The 12,208-nt window shown below is 43.2% G+C and overlaps 1 protein-coding gene across 1 annotated transcript; it reads left to right on the top strand.

Annotated features, from left to right (window-relative positions):
* Positions 1-2,053: 2,053 nt before the first annotated feature.
* LOC117889402 (torsin-1A-like) lies at positions 2,054-9,423 on the top strand. The gene is made up of 5 exons (XM_034793560.1): positions 2,054-2,322; positions 3,001-3,266; positions 5,063-5,238; positions 5,330-5,457; positions 9,070-9,423. Exons 1-5 carry the CDS (start codon positions 2,121-2,123, stop codon positions 9,318-9,320), a joined length of 1,023 nt encoding a protein of 340 aa, XP_034649451.1. The 5' UTR covers positions 2,054-2,120; the 3' UTR covers positions 9,321-9,423.
* Positions 9,424-12,208: the final 2,785 nt, after the last annotated feature.

The following is a 12,208-nucleotide window of genomic DNA, read 5'->3' as shown; positions in this document are numbered from 1 at the left end:
AGACTTTTCCTGTAACTGTTACAAATCAAAAAGCCTAGCTATGAAAATTGTTGAAAGAGGCAATATTGTCTAGCATTTCGAACATCTGACTTGAGGGTCCATTTACATAGCCCGTGGCAGTGAATCTCAGATCCCAGATTGACAGACTCGGGCTTGCACTATGGCACTAGAAATAGCTGTGTAGACGTTTGGGCTCAGGCTGAATCAGAGGGTACGTCTACACTTACCTCCGGGTCCGGCGGCAGGCAGTCGATGTTCTGGGATCGATTTATCACGTCTGGTCTAGACGCGATAAATCGATCCCGGAAGTGCTCGCCGTCGATGCTGGTACTCCAGTTCGGCGAGAGGAGTACGGGGCATCGACGGGGGAGCCTCCTTGCCGCGTCTGGACCCGCGGTAAATTTGGACTAAGGTACTTCGAATTCAGCTATGTTATTAACGTAGCTGAATTTGCGTACCTTAGTCCGAAGTGGGGGGTTAGTGTGGACCAGGCCTTAGAGACCAAGCTCCAGCTTGACCCTAAACATCTATACAGCTATTTTTAGCGCTGTAGCACAAGTGCTGCAAACCTGAGTCTGTCAATCTGGACTCTGAGATTAGCTGCTGAGGGCTGCCACTCGCTGTGTAGACATACCCTGAGAGTCTAGATACCAGCTCAGTGATTCTGCCACTGACAGACTCTGTCATCTGGAACACGTTTAATGTCTGTGCTTAATGTCATCTGTAAAATGGGGGGAAATGATTCTTTAAGTGATTTTGGTCCTGGGGTGAAAAGTTCTGTGATCTTGTGTTTTGGTATATTGACCTGTCATCTAATAGTTGATTGTTATGTCTAAGCAACACAGATGGCAAGCTCCTACACTGTTTAAAAATATGACCAGTCTATATCTTAACAGGTGCTGTTATGTACATAAAATTTATAATAAATAGAGATTACAATAGTACATCACCTAGCATTTAGAGTATGCATAAATAGCATGGAGATTTCAAATATTTAAATCTTTTCCTCAAAAGATGACTTAACAAATATTGTTCCGTTAAATTAGAAACATTACTCCAGACCTCATTAACAGTCACAATTGTGCAGCTACAGAGTCACCACCCTCTTTTCATATTTATAGCTGAAAAAGAGTTGGTTTATCAGTGAGTTACATTCTTGCATTTGCTGTAAATCATGTTTGATTGCCTGGTAAACAAAACGTTTACCTCCAAAGGTTTCCAGATCCTTTTAGTAATGCTCAAGACCACTTTAACCCAGGGATCAATAGTGCATTGATATGTAAAACCACCTGATTGAGCCAGCATGAAAATACCATTTTAAACAACTTGGCAAGCCTGTTCCTAATAGGAAGTGCAATGAATCGGTCTTGCTGAAAGCAGTGCCAATACTGTATTCATTTTTTAGCATGAGCGGATGTAAATGGACTTTTATCAAGCAGCAGTGACTGAGGAGACAGACCAAAAGCATTATTTATTACTCTTTTTAATGGGGCTGGGTCTTAAAGGGTTTATATAATAGCCTTGCCCTCCTTCCACCCCTGCTTCTACCTGTTGGGCCGCACAGAATGAACTAAGAGCCGCACAGAAAAGCTCTACCAGAACATGTGGGGGTTTTCCTTTTAGGCTAACGGGGGCGGGGGGGTGACGAGCTGGTTGGGTGCCCCTTGAGCAGGGGATCTGTGGCCACCTGCTATTGTCCCAAGAGCGGCTGGTGCTTTGCCTGTCAGCAGCGCCAGGTGCTTCAAGCTAGCACCGCTGGGGCACGCAGAACCCATGTCACCACACGCTGCTGCGGTATTAAGACAGATGGCTCTGGATCCTACGTCATGATGACGATCTGAGTTATTGCATGCTTGAGCGCGTGTCGTGACACGTGACCTGCCGCATAGCGTTCCAATGGGAGGGCACATTTCGGTCACGTGACAGTTAATGCTTCTGTTTCCAAAATGGCCGCCGCCGCCGCCGCCTCCTCACGCCCGCTCCTTCAGCCCCTGGCCTAGGCCTCTGCCCACAACCAAGATGGCGGCGCCGGAAGCGGTTAGGCCGGATGCGGAAGTGCCGGTGCTGGGTGGGAGTGGCGGCTGGCAGGCTCGGGGCTGTGGTGGCCTGGCGGAGGGGGTATGAAGCTGCTGCGGGGGCCGCTGGGGGTTGCCCTGGGCCTTGTGTTGCTGCTGACTCCGGTGCAGACGGTGGAGCCCATCAGCCTCGGGCTGGCGCTGGCTGGCGCCGCCTCAGCGCTCACCGGCCTCATCTCCTATCCCCGCCTCTACTGCTACTTCAGGGAGTGCTGCCTCCAGCGGGAGGGGGCCCGGGCGGGAGCAGGTACGGGCGGGGCGGGGCGGGGGTGGCAGTTATGGCGTAAGTACAGGGTTGGGGAGGGCTTGAGAGTTGTCCCTATAGGGCGGGGTTGAGCGTGAGGGCTATTTAAGCTGGGGAAGGATGGGGGGCCCCTAGGAAGATGCACCCTGAGAGAGGGGGCCAGGGCAGGGTCGCTGGGGAGAGGGATATGGGGCAGCAGGCAGAGGAAGGTGGCGAGGAGCAGGGATAGGCGATTAGAGGTAGGATCCCAAGGAGGTGCAGGGAGGCTGTCGCTAGAGGAAAGGGCCTAGGGGCCTGTTTTGGGGGGCTCTAGGGAGGAGTGGGCTCTGCCTTCTCTAAAGAGATGTGTGGCTCCTTCCAGATGGAAGGAGGTGGAGTAAAAGGGGGACTTGGTGTTATGTTTCTCTCCACAGGAACATGGGGTAGTGTTTGGCAGCTGGAACCAGAGCATCACATGCTAGGGTCTGTAGTCTCCACTGGTCATATCTATATATTAAAGAGAAAGTTGGTTGCTCTGTTCTAGTCAGGGTAGCTTTTTGATCCCTGGCCGCCCTGGGATGAGCAAAGTTTGGGTACCCCTGGATAATGTTATCAAAGGGTCCTCTATTCTGAAGCAGGTTAGAAACACTAAAACGTATCACCTTCTTTTCTATTTATCTGATTGGTGTCTCCTTCACTCAGCACTGCAGGGGGATTTGGACAAGAAACTGTTTGGTCAGCACCTCGTGAAGAAGGTGATTGTGAAAGCAGTAACCGGCTTCTTGAACAATACAAATCCCAAAAAGCCTCTCACCCTCTCCTTGCATGGATGGACTGGTACTGGCAAAAACTTTGTCAGTAAAATAATTGCAGAGAGTATCTATGAAGGAGGCCTGAACAGCAATTATGTCCATCAGTTTGTGTCTACTTTGCATTTTCCCCATGCACATAGTATTGGCCAGTACAAGGTAAGAATGCATTTTGGAGCTCATCATAAGTGATTGTGGGGGTTATCTCTTTTGTTAGTTTATAAAGGTTATGAGATCGGCAGTACTAGCAAGTGAAAACTTTTTATCTGAAACAGTAAAATACAATGTATGCTGAGTCTGAAGTGCAAATGTGTAAACCCTAACGTTTAGGGATGGATTTCCCCGGATTTCCCTGTTTAAAAAAAAAAAAAAAAAATTGTTTACGCATCCTCTCATGTTTCTATCCAGAGGAAAAGGACATGGGTAGGGCATCAACATGGGACGTGGAGCAGAGAACTGAACCCAAGTATCCCTCCACAGGCTCCCTGTGTAACTTTGGGCATGTGACTTTCTTTCCCTGCCTCAGTTTCCCAATTGAAAAACGGGGCTAGTAGTACTTTGTCCCTCACAGGGATGTTGTGAGCATGAATACATTAAAGCTTGTGAAATGCTGAGATACCCCAGTAACAGGGGCTATATAAGTACCTTAGGCAGGTAGATATGTGAGGCAGCACAGTTTTGAGAAATACCATTGCTTGTGTTCCTGAATTTTAATCCCGATTCTGCCACTGGGTTGTGTGAGAGAGTCTCTTCTGCTGCCTGCGAAATGAGGGTGAAACTTTTCTACCTAGTAGGAGTATTATGCTGATTAGTCAATGTTTGTACAGCGTTTTGAACCTGTAAACACACAATGTATGCATATTGAAGACTTAAAGGAATGGAACAGTCTATACGTTAGCTTTTAAAATAGAGAATTCTACTTTTTCTCTCGTTTATACATTTCCCCTTGTAAAGCTTTCTATTGTCCTGCCCCAGCTGAGGCTTTCCGAAATGCAGTGGGAGAAATGGATTTTTATGCTCTTCACTGTCAAAGAAAAACGGCTTGTGAAATTTACCACATGGACAGTGCTAGAAACGAAAGCCCTCTTTATCCATCACACAGGCAGTGGAGTCTTCCTTGCACTGCCTCACCCATGTGCAGGAACCAAATAATAGTGAGACTGGTAAAATGATGGTCATCACTGGAGGTGATCAGCAGAGTCATTGTTGGTTTTAAATCAACTGTCCCAGTTCCTTTTCTTTCTCATTGCTAATCTTAAACATAACATTTAACAGTGGGTAAACCCCTGTGCTATATAATAAAATACTTACATGAGGCTAACCCCCTTCCTGAACAAAGCTACACTTTTGAACGGTTTTTAATCACTTCCAGTCAATTACTTACTAGTAGTTAAAGCCTGGGACTAGGAGTTACGATTCTAGGTTCTATTCCTAGCTGTTCCTGTGACTTTTATTATGTGACCTTGGCTAAGTCACTTAATCTCTCGCTGACTCAATTTGTGCAACATTCATTAGCTGGATAATGTTTTGAGATCTAAAGATGGAATATGCTATATGACTGCAGAGTATTAGCACCAGAGAAAAAAGTTTGCCCCAGTGGGCTTCACTTTGTCCTACGAGCCAGATCACTGCTTTGTATTCATGTTAATTCACTGGCTTGAAGTATAGTCCTTTTCATGGATACCTGGCAGACCGATTCTGGTAACTCACCTGGGTTTTTAAGGTTATTTTAACAACCAGAATGCATTTCTGTTACTGTTCTTTTTATCATTATTTACTGTTGACCTTTTAACCAGTTTTTGATCAAGAAATTCATACAATTACAGGTGTACAATTGAAGTTACTGCTTTTGAATGGAAAGTGGTGATCTAAAATCTACATATTTCCTTTGTCTTTAACGTGACATTGATGCAAATGGACTTTGCATTCTTCTTCTTTATTTTTGTGTAACATAGGACCAGTTGCAGTCATGGATTCGGGGAAACGTGAGCGCCTGTGGCAGGTCAATCTTTATATTTGATGAAATGGATAAAATGCACGCAGGGCTCATTGATTCCATCAAACCGTTCTTGGACTATTACGAGCAGCTTGATGGAGTATCCTATCGGCGTGCCATCTTCATCTTTCTCAGGTAAGGAGCATCTGTGAAATAATTGCAATGCTGTAAACTGAATGCTCTGTGAAACACATCCAGCTGAAATCCTTTTCCTTCCTTCACGCAGCAATGCGGGGGCTGAAAAGATAACAGAGGTGGCATTAGATTTCTGGAAAAGTGGAAAGAAAAGGGAAGACATGGAACTCAAAGACCTGGAAGCTGGAGTGTCTCTGTCTGTCTTCAACAACAAGAATAGTGAGTAATATTGATTATTCCCGTGGCTAAAAATCCTTCTCTTTGAATGAGTGATTCTGCATCTATTTCTGGTATTTGCCAACTGCCTCTCTTTTGGAGAACACCTAAGAAACAAATGTTTCAGTTATAATAGTCCCAGTGGTAATCATGGGATTGCCATAATATTTCACTCTTTACATAGTTTGACTCTTCAACAGACTATATGCAACTTTTAAGTGGGATTATTTTATGCATCTTTTTGCTGCCCGTGGCACTGAGCTACTATCTCTGAGGAAGGTTGCCATTCCCCTTCCCAAGACTGTAGATAGATTTCTTTGGCTCATAATTGGAGGCTGCACGATAAACGCCACACCCCAATCCTTCCTTGCCCTTCAGAATTGAGGGCAGATGGATTGCCAGCCTGAGTTACTGTTTTCCCTAAATTATAATGGCCTAGCTGTATAGTTACAAAGTTATTTTTAACAATATCTTAGAAATAAACCTTCTAACAATGGACCCAGACTATTACAGCTCTCCAACAGAGCAGTCCACGGGATGACAAACTAAGAAATGCACTCAGTGACTGGTGTGTTAAACGATGGATTCTGCATCTGTTGGTTGATGTTGTTTTGAGCAACTTTAGGGAGAGAGAGAGGAACTGCTTTTACCATGGTGAAAGTGCACACAGGTTTATTTACCGAGAGAGAAACAAAGTGGCAGGGCTAGAGTTGATGTGAACTGGTGTGGCAGCAGCAGTTGCAGCTCAGTGTGAACTCCAGTTTTCAGGCAGGGACATGCCATGGTATAGTCATGAAGTATTCCGACTGATGCTGTTTGGTTGCTGATTTGAGGTGGAAAGGAATGGTGCAGTGTGAAGGACATGGGACTGCTCTGTAATTTGTTAATATTGTAGGTGACCTGGCTCTTGAGAAGTTCACTGTGTCTACAACACAGTATGGATAAATAGATAGTTTAAAAAAATTAAAATCAGACCTTTTTGTTCAAATTATTTTAAATTTTTTTAAAATAAACCTATTTAAAATTAAACATCTGGTTAGGACAACCAATGTTAAGGCCTAAACTTACTATAATCTATTAAAATTTAAATTAAATATAAAATATGAAGCATTACATGGTGGCTGCCAAATTTTTAAAGAAAGTCAAACCACTGAACTGGTGGAAGTCACTGGCCAAACCAGTGTGTGTTGAAGTGCTAAACCAGCTTTTGACAGCAGTAGCCTCTTCAGCAGATGCAGAGAGAGTTGGTTTTGTTTGTTATTCAGTTTGATCAGTTCAATGACTATTTCATTCAACGATGAGAAATCAATGGGAGCTGACGAAACAAGAAAACTTGTTTTTCTCTTCCAAATCTGTGTCAGAAGATGACATGTACTAGTTCTACAATCCTGAAGGAGATGGTGACGTGAAACAAGCAGTTAAATTCACTTACCACGGATAGTGTTTTCTTTGTTTAAGAAATCAGTTTTAAATGCAAAACGTTTTGATAAACTTTTAGGCACAAATCAAAAATACATTTTTTTTTTTTAGTAAATAAATGTATCATTCACCATTTCTGGTATAATAAAAAATACAAAAATTAAAAATCTGAATAAATATAAATGAAGCTATATAATTGTTTACCTGTGTATAGGTTATAGCACATCCTCTTAGCTTCCCCCACCCCCAACAAAAGCACCAAATTTAATGTAAAGGCTCTATTCAATTGGAAACCAACCTGTTTGAATGGTTACCATCCAATAAGAATCCTCCTTTCTTTAGGAAAGTAACTAAAGTACAAATGAAAAACTCCATTAAAACTGATGATTTAATCAAGTTTTCCTGCTTGCTGATTTACATCGTGATTAAACTTTGGTAGTTTTAAATCGCTTTGATTTAATTCTACCCACTCTGCTGCGTTGGGTAAATATTGGGATATCTGCTGTGTGCATGTTAGTTTAGTTTAACAGCAGACGGTTGGGAAATAAAAACATGCCCTCGTAAACACTTGAAGGGGGCTAAGAGAAAATACTTGAGATATTAACTGTGAAGAACCTACTTCCTTGGTTCCAGCCAAATTACAGAACTTGTTTTGACTAGCCTGGGAATCAAAATGACAATTTAAAAGACTCCCTGGTGAGAGGTCAGGTAGTTTGTGGGGAATAAACTGAAACACTCATAGAGCCAGCTGGAGGGTCTGAAGCAGTAAAGCCTTCCTAGGTTTCCAAGACAGGGAGATTCATAAATTCATAGACTCTAGGACTGGAAGGGACCTCGAGAGGTCATCGAGTCCACTCCCCTACCCTCATGGCAGGACCAAATACTGTCTAGACCATCCCTGATAGACATTTATCTAACCTACTCTTAAATATCTCCAGAGATGGAGATTCCACAACCTCCCTAGGCAATCTATTCCAGTGTTTAACCACCCTGACAGTTAGGAACTTTTTCCTAATGTCCAACCTAAACCTCCCTTGCTGCAGTTTAAGCCCATTGCTTCTTGCTCTATCCTTAGAGGCTAAGGTGAACAAGTTTTCTCCCACCTTCTTATGACACCCTTTTAGATACCTGAAAACTGCTACCATGTCCCCTCTCAGTCTTCTCTTTTCCAAACTAAACAAACCCAATTCTTTCAGCCTTCCTTCATAGGTTATGTTCTCTAGACCTTTAATCATTCTTGTTGCTCTTCTCTGGACCCTCTCCAGTTTCTCCACATCTTTCTTGAAATGCAGTGCCCAGAACTGGACACAATACTCCAGTTGAGGCCTAACCAGCGCAGAGTAGAGCAGAAGAATGACTTCTCATGTCTTGCTCACAGCACACCTGTTAATGCATCCCAGAATCATGTTTGCTTTTTTTGCAACAGCATCACACTGTTGACTCATATTTAGCTTGTGGTCCACTATAACCCCTAGATCCCTTTCTGCCGTACTCCTTCCTAGGCAGTCTCTTCCCATTCTGTATGTGTGAAACCGATTGTTCCTTCCTAAGTGGAGCACTTTGCATTTGTCCTCATTAAACTTCATCCTGATGGTAAGCCATAGGTAAGATAGACATGTGCACGACCCTTTTGTTGTTTTAAAATCCTCATTATGTTATGCTTTATTCCTACTGCTAAGATTAAACAATACTTTGGTTTGAAAAGGCTGTCTGGTCAGTGTATTTACTGCTGGTCATGGGCTCCTGAAGGGAAGAACCGCAGGTACCCAAACCCAGTTGGACCCGTTAGGGAAAGCACGGTTGATCCACCAGATACTGTAGCCAGGACCCAGTCTAAAAGTGGGAGAATTGTAGGATTCTGCCCCAGGATAGGTAAAGGCTTGGAGCCTAACACCTGAGGGGCTGCACTCAGAGACTGGGGAGAGGGCAGAGGTGCCGCTAGTCTTGAAACCTTGGCATGCAGCAACAGCTCCAATATATGATGTTTCTGTGTCCATCCTGCTTGGCTTAAAGTGAAGCCACTCTCATACCGTGGCAATGTGTGACCTTATACAAGTAGAAGTGATTGTGATAAGAATAAAAACCAAGAGTAAACAACTTTAGGGTGGGTAGCAGGGAGTTGTGATAAATATAGCCCCCTCCCTACTAGCTGTCAACCTCCACAAAAGGTGCACTAACCAACAGTATTTTTTGCAGGCGGCTTTTGGCACAGCAGTCTGATCGACAGAAACCTCATTGATTATTTTGTCCCCTTTCTGCCTCTGGAGTACAAACACGTGAAAATGTGTGTCAGGGTTGAACTTGAATCACGTGGCTACATGGTGGATGAAGAAATCATAACCAAAGTAGCTGACGAGTTGACCTACTTCCCCAAGGAGGAGAAAATCTACTCTGATAAAGGATGCAAAACTGTGTTCACCAAGCTGGATTTTTACTATGACTTATAATGTTTTACGAAGCTGTGATCTGCAAAGGAAAAAAATGAACCTAATCACAAAGTGGAGAAACCGAAACATTTCATTTGTCAAGCACTTTTTAAAAAAAAAAAAAGGAACATTGTCATTTAATTGCCTGATGTAAATAAGTGGCAATACACTTGTCTTTTTATTCTGGGGGAGCCTTGTAATAGTCATATCTTCAAAAGATGTCAGTCCTGTGCCATGAAGTTAGGAAAGAACTGTGCATGGAGCAGTCACCCCTTCCAGAGCATTGTCTAACAGTGTCTATGGTTTATCTCAAATTATGGATTGGTTGATTGCTACAATTGTTCAGTGGAACACGGCTATGTACATTAGACCTGCAGTTTTGATCTGGTTTTAATTAGGTTTTAATTTGTAGAAGTGGTTTCCAGATGGTACAGAATATTTTAATCAAGGCCCTTATATCTGCAAGACCATTCCTAGGAGTTGTGGGTGGGGGTATTTCCCAGACTGTCCTTTGAAAAGTGGATATGCAGGTTTGTTTGTTTTCTTAAAAATAACCACCCTTGGTGTTTCCAGCTGTATTGGAACCAAAGTGCAGGAGTGAGCCCGTATGTCCTTTCACCTAGCATGATGTAGTGCCATTTTTATAAAAACAAGGGTGTAAACTGTTCCTTCTGGTGCCAAACTGCATTAGGGGAAGGTCAGTATGTGAAACAAGGCTGAGTAAGAAGAGGAACTGCAGCAAAGTCATTGACTATGTCCCTGTAATGGAGTTAGTTCTGCTGTTTGCTGTGACGTGTAGCGGTGACACTCAGTCGCTTTCCTTTTCCTTCTTTGTGGTAACGAAGAAAAGGGCTGTTTACTAAAATCCAGTGTTTGGGGTTTGTTTCATAGAATCAGAGTAATTGGAAGGCAGAATCTGTTAAATCCTATTTAGTCCACGTGGCAGCTGTAAGATTTTCTTTAGTTTCAAACTTTTCTAAATGCAGAAAGCAGCAGTCTGGGTAATTTTTCACCCCAGCCTTACAAGGCAGTGCCATGTGGAAGGGGATGAAGACGGCGTCAACACTACCTGGGGAAAATATTTAATTACAGTAATGCCAAAGTTACTGCAGCCCATCTGCCAGTTTTATTTATAAATGCCAACACTGTTAAGTTTTTTCACTCGTTTCTAGCTCTCACAATTTCAAAATAAGATTTTTATCATTCCCTCAATAAAAGTTCTCACCAGTAAAATTTGTATACGGTACCTCTTTGCTAATTGCATATATTGAAGGGACTGCCTCGTGGTTATCTTTGTATGTAAATTTACCATCTTACCACGCTTATTCTGCCTTCTGGTTAGAGGCATTCTGCTGTGCTTGATTACAAACTTTCATGTTCACTTTTTGCAGCTAGGACACAAAGGGGCTAGGTAGTGGAGAGAGAAATGGTTCTTTAGCCATTGCTAAAGAAGATTAGCTAAGTCATTATGATTTGCAATGTGAAGCAAGCAATTAGGGCAGACTGCTTGGGATTGTGCATGAACTTTCTAACGCTATGCTAGTGCAAACCCTGCTCCTGGCTCCTAGTAAGAGGAACAGTCTTCCACATGCTGTAGTCCCAACAGTATTCTACAGGTGCTTAAAACATGGACTGGATTTGTCCAGCTGATAGAGTAGATTAAAACCCCACTTCCTCTGTCTGCCCACTTCTTACTGTAGCTAGTCACCCACATTAGTGACATCAGTAAGTGATGATGGCCTTAGCTATGTCTACATTGTGCCGCAGGGCAGACCAGCAGTGTGTGAATTGCAGCAGGCACCAGGGTGCTGCATTGTAACAGCTGTGGATGCTGTACCTAGTTTACATTAATGTAGTCCTGTTTGAAGAGGACTATGTTTATGCAAAGTAGATACCTTTCAGTTCATTCCAGCAGTGTCCACATGGAACAGTTAAAGTGCAGCACTTGGTGTGTACTGCTTTTCACACCTCTGTAGAGAAATGAAGCAGCAGGATTCAAGCCTTTCCTGTTTGTTCTTGTTACATTTGGATAATGTAATTAACTTAAATCTGTTAGCTCATTCTCAGAGGTTCCCTTTAACCTGCTGGTTTCATAAACCCACCAGGAGCCTGAGTTTTTGAAACTCGCAGGGCCGACCAGCTGGAATAAGAGTGTAATGCTCCAAACAGTCACTATTTGCTGGCTTTTCTGAAATACATAAATTATGAGGATTACATTCTACAAGCTTATAGTGACATGATGCAATTAGCAGAGAGGGGAAGCAAGAAACTTCCATCACTGTCCCTGGTGATTTCTGTTCCAGAAATCCTGCTCTCGTTTATATTGCAATATCCTAAACCTCTCACTTTCAATAGTGAAGAACATTATGCAACTCTGCCAAGTAATACTTTGCACTTCCATCCGTTAGTGAACTCAAAGCACTTAATGCTGTTAGATTCCTACCCCTGTGAGAGCACTGTGGGGAAGGGAGGAAAGAGCATTTGACCTGTCTTGCATAGAACACTACTTTCCTGATTTCCCACTGATAGGATGTTTATACTGGGCTGCTGGCATTTTAACCACCTGCTGTCTAGAGGATAGGGTGTTTAAATTCCAGCAGGTACTACCACAGTACTTACACTGTAACAGTGGGGAAAACTGCTTGTTGGGACACAAATCAAGTGGCCAGGGCAGAGTAACAGAGTTAGGACCAAGATCCTGCTTGAATACAGCCTACGCTGCCAGAAGATATGTGTCAAGTTACATTTCTACAGATTGCATCATAGAAAAAACTGGCAGGAATGCTGAAGCCTTGCTGTGCGAAGAGCAAACTTCCAACCACTCTTGCTGGAAACAGGTAAAAATGCATCCCTGTCAGCTAAATCCCCACCTCAGGTCTATCACCTGAAAGGAGCATTACTTCTCTGAC

The sequence above is a fragment of the Trachemys scripta genome, chromosome 17, assembly GCF_013100865.1.
Source record: "Trachemys scripta elegans isolate TJP31775 chromosome 17, CAS_Tse_1.0, whole genome shotgun sequence".
Lineage (NCBI taxonomy): Eukaryota > Metazoa > Chordata > Testudines > Emydidae > Trachemys > Trachemys scripta.
Note: the sequence above shows the minus strand (reverse complement) of the source record. Positions and strands in the feature narration are given on the sequence as shown.